This window comes from Erpetoichthys calabaricus, chromosome 8 (assembly GCF_900747795.2).
Source record: "Erpetoichthys calabaricus chromosome 8, fErpCal1.3, whole genome shotgun sequence".
Classification (NCBI taxonomy): domain Eukaryota; kingdom Metazoa; phylum Chordata; class Cladistia; order Polypteriformes; family Polypteridae; genus Erpetoichthys; species Erpetoichthys calabaricus.
The window spans coordinates 73954672-73969618 of NC_041401.2; the positions used below are offsets into that span (position 1 = coordinate 73954672).

Below are 14947 nucleotides of genomic sequence, written 5' to 3' on the forward strand. Positions count from 1 at the left end.
TCAGTTTGCAAATGCTAATGCAGGTTTATCTGTGGTGACCAGAATTTCAGGATATATGCTTCTAAGTTGCTGTCACTAGTGTATTGTAGTGTGTGATCTGAGCAACTCGTGATTAATAAATTGTACAGTTTTTATAACAGAGCCTAACATTTAATTATCTTGCTTCTGTTCATTTCCTGACAGCTTAGAACACTATGTTAACCCACACAGTTAATATTTATACAAAGTTTCCTTCCTGTCGCACAGTGCCTCCCATCTTGTAGTTTTATGTAATATTCTTGGAAGCTCAATGTAAAGCTTTTTCAAATGTAAAGATTTGTCAGAGTTGTAGTGTGTTTTTTTTTTCAAAGCCTTTTTCTTCAAAGCTGTGCTACTTAGGTGTTGTCAGCAGATATTCAGCTGACACTGAAACAGTGAAAGATGAGCAGGGCCTGCCTGCAGTCCGAACTCACTTCAGTGTTTCCCAACTAGTCCCACCATTTACCTCTCATAGATCTGTTCTTGTTACTTTTGTCTTCTGGATCAAATACAGTTACAAGTTGTTCGTATGCTTTTTTTAAGGAAAAGGTGGAAGAGGGAAAATCATTCAGCCTGTCCAGTTCTGGTGATGAAAGTGATGAGCCATTTGAAACTGAACCTTCTGACAAAAGTAAGTAGAAAACTTGACAACGTGTAATTATGTATTGTTATTCATGTAGGATACTGTATTTCTTTGTGAATACCATCAGAATGTACATTATAAAAGAGCTAAGAGTATTACTGTGAGAGAGTAATTAAATATTGAAGTGAATAAATGGGAGAGCTGAGACATTACATCAAAAAGACAAGGCTAAGGAATAAGTGAGAATTAGTGTTAAATTCAACAAAGAAGAAAGCGTTACACATGAAGCCTTCTGCTGCAGTAGGTGTCGACCCGTCACTATTTGCATATACTATATGAGAGCATCATTTCCCTGTCATAGTCCGTGTGTTTTTTCACTCATTACTTAGTTGATAAATAAAGACCATTAACCCTAAGTGAGAACCAAACAAGATTAAACAGTACACTTCTAATGCAGAGCAGCAAGTAGCTTTCATTGTAACCAGTCTTTTAATGAGAAGCTAATTTGTGTTTTTTATTGAACTCATCTAATTTTGACCGTTTCCCAGTTTATTAACTCAGCTTGAGGAATTGTAATGATTACACAGAATGTGATTTTTTTTTCAATTTTTGATTATCCTGAGTTCTACATAAGACATTCAGTTCACAGCATTCTGTTTCTTTTATATACCCATAATGGACACTCTTTTCTAAAAGTGGGGGATTTCAGTTTCAATAAACCGACATATGTAGATGTTACAACAAGCCCTGCAGGGAAGCTGCGCATTCATGACACTTACATTTAGATCTGTTCTGTGCAAACTCCCTGCAGTTTAGAAAGTAAATTGTAACAAAACAGTGATGCATCCAGAAGACAGTGAATGAACTCTTATTTCACAGTATGTAGCACAGCTTTGCCAGGTTTCACAGTACAGGCTAATTGTGAATTAACCTTCGTAATTAGTAAATCTGAAGAATTAGTTCTGATATTACAAGGATCAAACCCCTCAAGATATTGGTTGCTATTAATATCTGAAGATGTTGTGTCTCTTTATAGATTGGACTGTCTAGTCCTGCTCTAGTGACTTGTCCTGGGAACATTATGCTTTAACATATAGTGGTAGAAAGAAATCATTACTTTCTTATTATTTGAAATAATGGATTCATAAAGTAGCTTATTTGCCAATTTCAGATTGCAGTGTTTTGCTTTATTATTTTGATTGTTTGTGGTTAGTATGATTGCATAGCAGTTAGCATTGCTGCCGCATGTATCCAGTATGCTGGGTTCATATCCTACATTCAATACATAGTGTGTGGATTTTGCTCTATCTACCTGCGTCTGTATGGGGTCTTTCCCATCATTCCCAGAGATGGATAGAAAAGGTTAATTGACAATTCTGAAGTGACAATATTGGAGAGACTAGGCCCAGCAAAGGATTGGAGTCCTTTTACAGCTATTTCCTGCATTGTGTTCTAGCACTGTTACGATAACCTCCTTCTCCCAACACAACCTTGAATTGGATTCGGCTGGTTTGAGAATGCTTAGTAATATTATGTGGCTGCGGAATAATGGGTCCACGGCTAAGTAGCAAGGGGTTCATTTCTAAATAAATAAAATAAAATAGCTGGCTCAGTCTCTGTGGGTGTGCATGCTCACGCGGCTGTGTGAGGTTGGTGGTGTGTCTTGATTGCTCCATTGGTTTTTGTTGGTTCATGATTCAGGAGTTGCACCCATGGAAGCATATAGGAAGGAGCCTTCATGGCAGAGGGGAGGTGAAAAAAACAAAAGGAAAGGATGAACAGAGGTTAAAAGACAGGAGAGAAGAAGACAAGAATGCAGGGGAGACAGTGCAAGGGCGAATGAGAGAGAGAAACACAGAGACAGAGACAGAGACCAGAGAAGGCAGGCAGCCAAGATGAAAGCTCTTGGGAGAGCACGAGGCTCACGCTTGGGGCTGTAGAGAGTCACTCCCAATGAGCATTTTGGTAGAGTGGGGTGTGACATGTGACTCACTACCGTGTAAGTCTAGGGAGGCAGTGGGAGTCAAGGAGGCTGGGATGGGGAGCCCTATCGGTGCCACAGATGACCACAGGGTCCCGAAACTTGGTAAGAAGAAGTTTGGATGGCGCGCCCTACTTGGAGCCATGGAGCAGTAGGGATCTGAACATGGAGAAGGATGGCTGTGTCTTGTCAGTGAGTGTCACTTCATTCTGCAAGGTCCGATCAGGAGAATGGGAGGAGACGCCAGGGTTCAAGTGATGCACTGGGGATGTGATGTTAAAGGACAGTTCCTTGCCTTAGGCTTTTAGCCTCGATTTTAATGGGTTATTAATGGGATTGTTTTTAACCTCCACATGTTCTCTAACTTTTATGGGTTATTTATTTATTGAAGATTTTGCACTGTACTGTTTAATTGTATCACTGTTGATTTTACTTTTAAATAATAAAGGCACTGAACACTTATGCACCTATCATTGGTATGTATGTGTCCTCATCTGCCTGGCTCATCTTGGTTTCATGACTATCGACGGTGGCAGGTTCAAGAGGCTCCCAGGTGCAACAGGAGAGTGGAGCCAACCCACATCGTCACAGTAGCCTGTCATTATCAATCTTCATTATTAGATGAACTTTATAAAATGGTGATGAACATATTGTACGAGAATATGCACAACTAATATGAACTCAGAAAAATGTCTGTAAAAGAAGAATTCATCTTGTGACATGATCATCATCAGTGTTTAGAAATCTCTCTATTATGATAAAAAAAAATCCTGAGACAAGATGAGACTTTTTAGCCTGGGACGAAATGTGACTTTTTCTGAAAGATACTTTCATGTCCTGCGAGACGAGACTTTGTGCCAAGAGATTTAACCACGCCCAGGGGTGGAAATAAAAGACAAAGAGTTAGATGACAAAGTATAACGTCATAAAGAATGCAAAAATGTTGGCACGATACACATGCAGAGCAGGTTAGAGATAAAGAAAGTACTAAAATTCAAAAGTCTCAAAAAAATGATGGTAAAGATCACATTAGCGCAAACAAACGGAAATTATTTCTTTGTGAAATAATGGAACAGCAAAAAGAGATCGAAAATATTCTCCAGATTTAAACTTTAAGTCGGAAACTTGTAGATCGTCTAAATCATGTTGCCATCAGGGAGAAGTAGTGTTTCTACCCAATGAAGAGGCATATCCGTGAGAATTGAAAGATTTGTTGCTTGGTGAAAGTGAAATCCACATACACAAGCGGCAGAGATGTGAAGTGGCTGGTGCATAGCACAGGCTGGGGAGGTGTTGGCGAAGGAAGCAAGTTTATAAAACATTTATAAAAAGGAAATTATTTACAGCTAAAGAGGATTATATTCAGATTATTAATGTATAGCAGTTTTCACAGTAGGTTGGTTTAGAATCCTGTATAGGCTGTCCAATATAAAGCAGCAGAGAAAAATGATTATTTATTACACAAATATTAACACAAATATTTAATTAGTAGCATGTATCTAGTCATATACGGTGTTATCACTCAGCTGTGTCAACAATGAATGGGTAATGAAGAGTATCAGGCCTTCATTTATCTCATCTCTTTACTCATGGTGCTTAATCAGAATGAAGTCTAGAAATGTTTAACCATCAAAGACCAAACAGGAAGATATACTACCCACCCCCCCCCCCCCCCCCACCCCCATTGTGGGGAGAAAACAAGTAACATTTTGTAGACTTCAAGCATTTCTATACTATTATACTCATACAACAGATTTTTGCATTTTTATCTGATCCTTTTTCTCACACATGGCAGTACGTTCTCCCATAGTGTGTGGTATATGTATGATGAGTGTTGGCCATTATGAATAATTCTTAGCATTTCTACTTGTCAGCTGTCACTTTTCACCTTCCTTCTTTCTCATCTTTGATTTGATTTTTGGGTTATTCATCACCACTCCTTTGATTCTGAAACTGGGTATCACCTGAAAGCATTGTCAAGAATCACTTATCATGCATAAGAGTCATTTTTTATGAGACATAACCCAGACGCCATCTCAGGTAACAAATGTTTTTTCCTTTTTTCCTTTTTTTTCCTTTTATCACCCATCATTCAAATTGCTTCTTAGGTATCAGGCTTATTTTTTGATCAGGCATCACTTGAATCACTTCTCAAGTCTCAAACTAGTTCTTTTATCTTGGATCACATTTCATTTGATCATTTCATGGATCGTTACTTTTTTCTGTCAGCTTTCATTCACATCGTTGTCACGTCTCATTTCTCATTCTTCACTCAATTTTCCATCAAGTCTCAGATGAGTTCTCAGTCGGGAGGTTTTTATAATACGTTTCCATTGCTTCAATTAAATGTGAATAAAAAGACAATTGTCAAAAAATGTTTGTGCGCTATCCATGACAGATAAGCATCTTATGATTATGAATATTATTAGTAATAGTATTTATAGTTATTTTATTTACAGTGTGAGGAGATGCCAGTGCAAGAGCTCCACTAAAGGAGTCCCCCACACTTTCTCTAGGAGAGCATCTACTGAACCCATCATCAGTTAGACTGGCAAGAGCTGCCAAGTAGTACTGTACTAGACCCTGAACATAAGAGAGCTGCCAACAGAAGTAAAACCTCTTTAAACAAGAGACAAAGTGAGACTATAGAGGGTTTGCAGATGACCAGGCCAAGAAGAGGGTGTAGGAGAAGCTGGGTTCATGCTGGGTGTTTACCTCACTGAGTATCATCCTTTTCAGACCCTCACTCAGATTAGGGAGACCAAGTTGTTAATTTAATGTATGCAACTTGGAGGATCCCTAGGATGCCAGGTCATCAGGTTAGAGATACTGAAGAATGTACAGTATAGGGTGCTCTAGCCTGATGACCTAGTACAGGGGTGGGCAATGGTGGTCCTGGAGAGCCGCAGTGGCTGCAGGTTTTTGTTCCAACCCAGTTTCTTATTGAGAAAACAATTATTGCTGATAAAACACTTATTGCTTAAGTGACATTTTAATGCTTCATTTTAGTGGTCTCGCTTGTTATGGTTCCCCACCCTTGATTGATTATTTCAATCTTAAACAGCTGCATTCATTGTTTTAATGGCTCCTTATTAGCAATTAAAAGTAAATGAGAAAGCAGCCAGCAGTTCTCCATCCAGTTTGTTTTCATTTACATCTGTGTGTTCGTCGTGCACTGTTTGATTTAATAAAACATGTAACAGAAAATGTAACAGACTGAAAATGATCTGTTTTAGGCTTCAAATCATTTAGACAATATCCTTGGAGAGTAAAAAATCTACGATATAAGAACCTTACATTGCAGACTAACAAGCCATAAAATTAAAAAAGGTCTGAGATTGGAAAGGATTGGTTTCTAATTAAACAATTGGGTTAGAATGAAAACCTGTAGCCACTGTGGCTCTCCAGGACCGACATTGCCCACCCATGACCTAGTAGACAAGCAGGACTTTGCCTAACCTGAGAAGTGACCTTAAAGAGGCTGTTAAAGCCAGACCAACTGGCTTGAGATTAATAAGCATAAAGCTAGGAAGAGAGCGGAAGTGAGGGTTCAGTAGCAGAACAAGGAGAGGCTGGGGTTATTAGAGAAATACAGAAACACCGGCAGAGTGTGAACAACAAAAACACCTCAACATGACTTAAATGCTGGTTGTTAATTTGTTATTTACTTCAAGTGGCAGATGTTGAAAATGTTAGACTGAATCATAAACCATAGGACAAGTGAGGGTCCAGCTAAAGTACAAACTTTTTGGAAAGAGCAAAACTTTAAGTCGTGAGAGAACTAAAGTATTAAAAGTTAAAGTACTTAAGAACATTAAAAGTCATATGTTTGTCAAATGAGGAGAGGCCAGCCATTTTGTATATATCCTTTACATTTTATTATTTTCATTTACTGTATATCCTTTGTATTTTACTTTTTCAAGAGTGAGAACAAGTCTTTTGATTCAATTCAAATTACTGACAGGAAAGTATATGCAAGGACTCACTCTTAAAAACTTTGTTATCAGCCACTTCACCAATTAATATTTTTGCAGTGACATCTTAACCCTAAGCCTAACCCTAATGTCTTTTTATCACCATTTTACATCTTTGTGTTTTTTTTGCTACCATTTTGGATCTCAAGCTTTTTTGGACACTGTGCGTGTCTCACTTTATGATGTGTGATAACATCTTAGTCTTGCTATGTGCAGATGAAGGGAAGACCTTGCGAGAGACTTGTCATCAAGGAATAATAAAATGTAGGTGTAAATCCCGGTCTTGGTTTAGCTGTACTCCTTGACTTTGAGTAACCCCTTGAAGTTCTGTGATTGATTTAAATGTTTTGCCTCTCAATTGCATTTCTGATTCTGAGGTGCAAATTAGTGTCTTTTAATAGAACCTAATGGGTGGTCTTACAGACAGGCATAATTTCAAGCATATACAGTGTCAAGATATATCTGGAAGACCAAGTGCTGCAGCAGAGTCTGCTTCAGTTTGTCTGTGTTTTGACAATTTTTGTTCTCCATACATTTATCTATCACTTGTGTTTATAAAAGATAAACATACTACTTTGAGATGTTTTAACTTTTCTTAGGAGTTACTTCAGGAGTGCAGAGATTCTGGATGGGGGCTCTCCATGTTAGAACATTTTTAGAATATATTGGCTGAAATACCCAGCGTTGCCCAGAAGGAAAATAAAGTGGTTTTATTTTTAATTGTTTGAGAAAAATATAATAAAAAAAAAAAAACAACTTTAAAAATGAAATAACTTAACAAACAATGAAGACTCACTAATGCGCTTGTCTTGTGGTCTTGTATGTATGTTATCATCAAGTTGACGCTCGGAACCGGCCAACTCTATTTAATTTGAAAAGCAACAGGGGCGCGGTGGTGCTCAAACTTAAAGAATGCTGGCAGTCACCTCCAGTTCGCCCTCTGGTGGTCATTCTGAGTGTTAACTGGATGATAACATGCATACAAAACCGCAAGATCACCCCCCACCCTACCCAGAAGGGGGTGGGTAAGGGTTGATTTCACCCTACAGTATTTTTAGTCGACAAATGAGAAACATGTGTACCAAGTTTCATTAAAATCACTCTGGCATGTTCAGAAGTGATGCTGGAACATACATACTGTACATACACACACACATACATTGACATATATATATACATATATATATTTTGTCATTGATTTTTCAAACACAATAATTTTATTTAATTTCAGGCAATTTTCTTATGCTAATTGGCAAAGATGTATCTATCTCTATAATAATTCTTTGCATTTATATAGCGCTTTTGTCACTACTCAAAGCGCTCAGCAATTGCAGGTTAAGGACCTTGCTCAAGGGCCCAACAGAGCAGAGTCCCTATTGGCATTTACAGGATTCGAACCGGCAACCTTCCGATTGCCAGTGCATATCCCTAGCCTCAGAGCCACCACTCCACTGTCTGTCTGTCTGTTTGTCCGTCCGTCCAATTGTTGTTCAGTTTTCTTAAACAACCTTTTTGAAAGTATGCCCAATAGAGTAACAACTGAAAAATTTATAATAATAAAAATGACCAATACTAGTATAAAGTCAGTTTCAATATTTCCGAATTAAAGGAGAATAGGAACTGAATTAAGTTCTAGCCATTAATATTAGTTAAAACACAGTAATTAATTAAAATTATTAAAAAAGATAAAGTAAGAATTTGGGAAGGAACTGATTTATTGTATAACAAGAATGTGAGCGGTACATAATGGACAAGAAGATCAGGGGCTTGCTGCAATTGTTCGTGTATATCTGGGACTGAAAGATCAGGGGCTGGGCACCTGAGATCAAGGACTTAAGCCACTGAAGCTTTGCATCACCCAACGCCACTGTCCATTTTTAAACCTGTCCTAAGTTTATATCACTTAGGGCAGCTGCACCTTTCATGTGTACTTAAGTTCAAATCCCATTTAAGTGCAGGTTGATAACATTGGTTCTTTACAATAATAATGTGCACATAGTGTTGTTCAATCAGTTCAGTCCACTACTGCCATAAACACCTGCTCCCTGCTGTCACATTAAACTTTCCAAACGAAGTCCAGAATTTTGCTGATATGAGAAATAAAACCTTCGAGCACACTGTATACTATGCTGTAATCTTGTTATTTACCTTGAAAATGAACTGTTAGACATCCAAATGTGTAAATGATTTGACCTGAGTCTCTTCAAGTTTAGATGGCTTCATTCCCTACTAATATTTCCTGAGTGGCCACTTTAATGGGTGTACTTGGTGGGTTGGTCCACCCATTGCCCCAGGGACACTCAGTATGCTTAGAACAAAGCATGAAGTCTTAACTTTAAATTACTTTTGAAAAAATAACACACGGACAGTTTGAATTGGGTATGGCTCTAACATAGTCTTTTCATTTTCTGTTTAAAGCATGTATCACAAGTTTTTCTCATAACACAGACTCACCTGTGCAAAAGACACTAAAACAATCAAATCCTTTTTCACATGTGTCAAAACATACAATTTCAGTCAATCACTTCAACACTGTGACCAATGATTAAAAACCTTAAGCACTGTTTTAAGACTTAGACAAAAAATGATTTTATGCTTTTATCAAAATCTTACTGACTTTGAAAAGAGAACTGCAAACAATGTAGAGCTAATGTAGAGTAAAAAAAATGTTTCGGACACAAAAATGAAATGTGAAGGAGTTATTTGAAACTTTACTCAATATAATTGCTGAGACTGAGAAAAGTAAAATGATACATGTGAAACTATATGGATCAAAAAACAGACAAAGAATAGATATACAAACTTATAGTAGAACATAGCACCAATACTGCATAACACAGTAAAGTCACACTACATATATTTATATATGCATAAATAAATGTAAAATTGCTATAAAGTGCAAAATTTTAAATGTTTTAAGATGCATCCTGTTTCTCATGTCTATTGGGCCACATCATTCTGTCTAATCACACCTGATGTCTTCCCTTCCCTTTACACAGAGGGTAAACTTTTTTGCATGCCATTCCCAGCTTCGACAAGCCTCAGGTGTGATGCCCTCACAACCAGCATCCATTGCTTCCAGTAGGGAAATTGGATGATGATGCTGTTGATCGTAAACTTTCCAGCTCAAAGCAGAGAATAATTCCTCAGTTGGTTGTGGAATGGTGATTGTGGTGGCAGGAACACCATTATCATTTCTTGGAGGGTTTCAAACCATTCCCTCACACAGTTGGAGTGATGAAAACATACATCGTTTCAAATGACCACATTAAGTGGCTTGTTGGCTCTCATAATCACCCTTTCATTTTCTGAAATAAGAGTGTTGTAGAGCCCATCTAAGAACTGAGGAAGCCGGTCTGTGTTGCAGTATATCTTAGAAAAAAGAGAAAACATCTCTATATCCTTACCTGTGTCTAAGCTCTTTTACTCTCTCACTGTTCCTCTCAAATGGACCCTTGTACAGTTATTTTGTAGAAACAGCATGTCTTTTCAGGACCCTGTCTAAGGTGGATAGACACACAGAGGCAGTGCTTTGAAAAATTCCATTGTCTTCCACAACAGCTCACTGGATCTTATTTAGCCTAATGACACTGTTTCTCTCACCAGATACACAATTGCCATTTGCTGCTCACTTATCAAAATTGGCCTTCTCCAACCAGAATGAGGCAGTGGTACTGTTCTGATTCTACAAAGGTCATCAGTTTACAGAAAACTGCAGAAATGTGATTTTGAATATGATACAGAAAAACAGTAAATATGGGATCAGATATCCATTCTCATTCCTGAATTTCCATATTACAGAAGCCACTGTAGGCCATGCCTACTGAGGCTGCACTCACCGACCAGCTTCAGCCAAAAATAGGCCATGGTTGATAAAATGGTCCACAGTTGTTGCCCTTGTTTCATTAGACACCCTATGGAACCTACTCACTCCTCTCCCTCTACCCCTGCCCTGGACTCGCACTTGTCCTCTGTATGCCCCTCTCCCCCTTGCCATACCATGCATTTGGACACCACGTCCTCTCACAAAGCCTGGTTCTTGTACCTGCATGCCACCTTCTTCCATCTCCATTTTCAGCACTGCTCACTAGGTGAAACATATACATCATATATGCTTGCATGTAATTACTACAGAGCCAAGACTGAAAGCATGTGTTTCTGTTTGTTTCAATTAAACATCTTCTGAGGACATGTGTTTCTATTTGCTTTCAATTGAAGGGAAATTTACTACTAACACTAGCAGTGTGCAATTGGCCTTGCTGTTTCATACATATTTGAAAAAAGTTTAAAGTGATTTGATTGAAAACACTAATGCAATGCTGGGCAGTATTAAGGTTTGTGAGGGATCTATAGTTCTGACTGACAGAGGTACAAACTGTTTTAATGAGTTGTCAGAGTCAGATGAGAAATGCATCAACACAAATGAAAGGTCTTTAGTAGTCAAGTATGTGTAGAAACAATAGCCGTGTGTACAAACACAATGAGACATGGTAAAGTGGGTAGAGAAATGCTGTACTGCTTTGAGAACCTCATTAAGAGTAAGAAGAATGGCGTTCCTGATGTGAGAACTTCATCAAAGCAATTGAGAAAAACTGTAAAAGATGATACAAAAAGGAATGAGAACTGTGTGACAGAGGTTTGAGTGAAATATGACAGAAAGTATAATATGTTAGAAGACACCTGAGAGATGCATACTAAAAATTACTTTGATACAAGTTTAGATGATACCTGATGTGCCAAATGACTGGGAAATGTAAGTAGAGGATATAAGTTGATTAGTCACATATCTGTATTAGAACATCTAGTGAGGATGAGTCCACCTTTGACCATCATTATGGGCTGTCCATAACTGAAGACCAAGCGAGGAGACAACTGAGGAAGCTACACACAAATGAGACCAGATGGAGTCAGTTCTCGAGTCCTTAAGGCCTGTGCTGACCAACTTTGTGGTGTCCTCTGTCACCTGTTCAGTATGCCCCTAAGGCTTTTGAAAGTGCTGCTGTTGTGGAAAACATTCTACATTGTTCCTGTTCCAAAGAAGGCAGACACCTCTTCACCTAATGACTACAGGCCAGTGGCCCTTACGTCTCACATCATGAAGACCTTTGAGAGGCTGGTTCTGGATTATATGAGTCTTCTTATGGTAGACCACCTGGAACCACTGGAGTTTGCCTATCAGACAAAGACTGGAATGGAGAATGCAATTACTGTATCTATCTGCTTTATAAGGCTTACTCTCACCTGGACAAAACTGGCAGCACTGTAAGGATTTATGTTCTTTGATTTATCCAGAGCATTCAATACCATCCAGCCATCCCTGTTAAGAAGTAAACTCAGAGATATACAGGTGGATGAGCCTGTGGTGTCCCAGATAGTGGACTCTCTGTCAGGCAGACTGAAGTTTGTGAGACTCAAGGACTGTGTCTCTGAAGTGGATGTCAGCAACACTGGAGCACCACAAGGAACAGGCCTGTGTCCTTTTCTCTTTATCAGACTATAAATATCACACCAGGTCATGACACTTACAGAAATTATCAGGTGACTCTGCACTTAAGAGGCGTATTGATAAAGGAGATGAGATAGAGGAGTCAGATGGAGAACTTTGTCTCTTGGTGCAAAGAGAATTGTCTGCATCTTAACATCTGCAATACTAAGGAACAGGTTATTGACTTTTAATGCACCAAACAGCTCCTGGTCACTGGAGTGGATGTAGAGGTGGTGCACTCCTACAAGTCCTTGGGGGTCCACATTAATGACAGGCTGAACTAGTCAAAACACAGAGGAACTATATAATAAATGGCAGTGCAGGCTTTGTTTCTTTAGTGTGGGAAGTGACATCCTTCACATCTTCTATAACTTTTTGATGGCCAGTGTGATTTTCTGCACTGTGATGTGCTGGGCCTGGTACTGTCACTTTAAGAGTGGCTGACCGATTTAGCAATCTAATTAAAAGGGCAGGCTCAGTTATGAGAAGCAGGTAACTTTTGTATAAAAAGTAGGGTGCACCCACCAAAAACACATCAGTGAATTAGTTGGGTGGTTGCTTTTCATATTCATTGTCATTAACATCAGCTTCATTTTCTAGAACAGAGTGGTGGAATTGGAACATGCTTGTCTTAGACAGATGCTTTACTTGAAGGCCATTACCTTGCTGGGCATTGTAAAAGGCACCTTGCTCAGCCATTGTCAGTATGCTACTCTGATAGTACTCCAGATATTCTGGTTTTCTGTCTCATCCTATAGATGGGCTGCTTAGGTAAACTGACAGCTATAGAAGTGGCCTGGAGTGAATGAGTGTTGAACTATGTATGAATGTGTCTTGTGATGGACTGGTTTTTTGTCTAGAAGTGATTTCTGCCTTGTGCCTGATTCCAGTCCTTGTGATTCCTAACTGAGTAAGCAACTCAATAATATAAGACAGGCATTATAGGTAAGTTATTCAGTTTAGTTCATCTATTCACTTAACACAGTTCAGGTTTGCAGGGGCTAGTCTCTGTCTTGACAGCATGGGGAAGAAAGCAGGAGGAATCCATGACCTGAGTGCAGCTATACCCCTAGACCTGGGACTTGTCCTTGATCACACAGACAGTGGCCAGGCCAAAAATCAAATCCAAGTCTCTTCGGTTGTAAAGCAGCAGCTTTAAAGAGTGCACCCCAATGCAGAATATTGGTGCATATGAGGTTGTTGGTTTTAGCTCACTTCCATTTTTATTGAGTGGTGTTGTTTGTCTTGAGCATTTTGTATCATAAATGATTCTTTTATGGAGTAAGTTGTGAAAGCATTTATTTACCTGAACCATTGGAGTATCACATACTCTTTCATCAAGCAGTGTGGAATTCCATGTTCATCCACTTGTAAGGCCCTTTATAAGTAAATAATTAAATATGTGCAGGTCTAGCTCCATTTTGACTATTATTCTCTCAATGTGCAGCCCTGTGGCAGCAGGTTCGAGAAATTTCAATATTTTCCCATTAAAATACCTTTGATTTTATAGATCACTAGAGCTGCAGGACATTACAGCATCTGCATGACCTCTCCACCCCTATGTTGAACCATAACTTGACAATTTTACAGTCTGGTTCTGTGTCTCAGGTACAGACATTGCAACATGATTTAGAAACTTACCCCTATCATGACAAACACAGGCCAACCCTGAATCAGTAACAAAGCAATGCGATGATTATATTTAAAAGTACATCCATTTTCTATGTCCTTGGCCCATTAATCTGGTTTGTGGTCACGCCATTCTCAGCAGCACCTGCCCTGGACAAGGCCTCTGCTCATTACTGGACTCACATTCACTCACACTTGGCCAGTTTAAAGTCACCAGTTTACCTAAAACACCTTTAGGACGTGGGGGCAAGACTGGCATTCTCTAGAGAACAAATCCTAGCTCCACACAGACATTGGCAATACTGGGATATTGCAGTAGCAGTGTTATCCTCTGTGTTCCCCTCTTGAAAAGCATTTTATATTGAGTAGAGTTTAATAAAATGTATGTTTGTTGTCTACTTGTTTGCCATGTAATAGTTCCCATGTGGTCATCTTAGTTCACTGTATCTCTTAAAACGATGTCTGCTTCCTGTCTGTCAGATATCCTGAATTATTGTACGACGTTTGAAATCGAAGGGTAAGTGAACAAAAAAGAAAAGGTTATTCCATCATTGTTGAAAAATAGCACTGTAGCTCAAAGTCGTTAGCCTTAACATAGCAATTTTATACAATGAAGGATTAAACACATGTCAGAGCGGATACCATGAATCTTGTAGCAGCAAATTGAGCTCTTGTCGATAACAAGTCTGCAAATCACCCCCTATGCGGCGCTGCACAATAGTCCCGTCAGCTCTTGATGGCTACAGTATCTTTATTTGCTTGCATTTATATTTGACACAGCATGACTCATTTCAAAGTAATTTACCAGAAAAATGAGGTTTAAAAAAATAAAAAAAAACCTTAACAGAGAGTAAGTTTTCTGGTGTGCACATTATACAAAGAACCTCAATCCCATTTAGACTAAGAAGGACAAATCTAATTAATTCTTCATTCACGCCTTGTAGCTTTTCACAGAAATCTTTGCAACAGCATCCTGCCCTTTTTGAAATGGCAGTAACATGACGGGAAAAGGTCAAATCATTCCACATAATGGAGTGTGCAAAAATAAATTTCATCCATTTTCCATTTCAAGCTGTTTTCCATTTTTTCCTGAAACATTTCCTTTAATTATTATGCTGCTAATGGAGCAGTGCTTAGCAATGCTGCTTAACAGCTTCAGAGGCTCATTTCCAACCAGGTAGCATTCTGTGTGGAGTTTGCTTGCTACTTTAATAGACGATTATAAATTGGCCTTGTGTGGCTGAGTGCAGGTGTGCCTGTCAGTGTGCTCTTTGCTC

General features: G+C 38.8%; 1 protein-coding gene across 3 annotated transcripts in view; it reads left to right on the forward strand.

Moving 5' to 3' along the window:
- The window catches only part of LOC114656546 (dynein axonemal heavy chain 9-like), a 247958-nt gene that overhangs the window by 124822 nt on the left and 108189 nt on the right, over positions 1–14947 (forward strand). For all 3 annotated transcript variants that reach the window (XM_051930715.1, XM_051930717.1, XM_051930716.1), the window contains exon 25: positions 562–649. In XM_051930715.1, coding sequence (XP_051786675.1) covers positions 562–649 — 88 coding nt within the window. The remainder of the gene's footprint in view (positions 1–561; positions 650–14947) is intronic.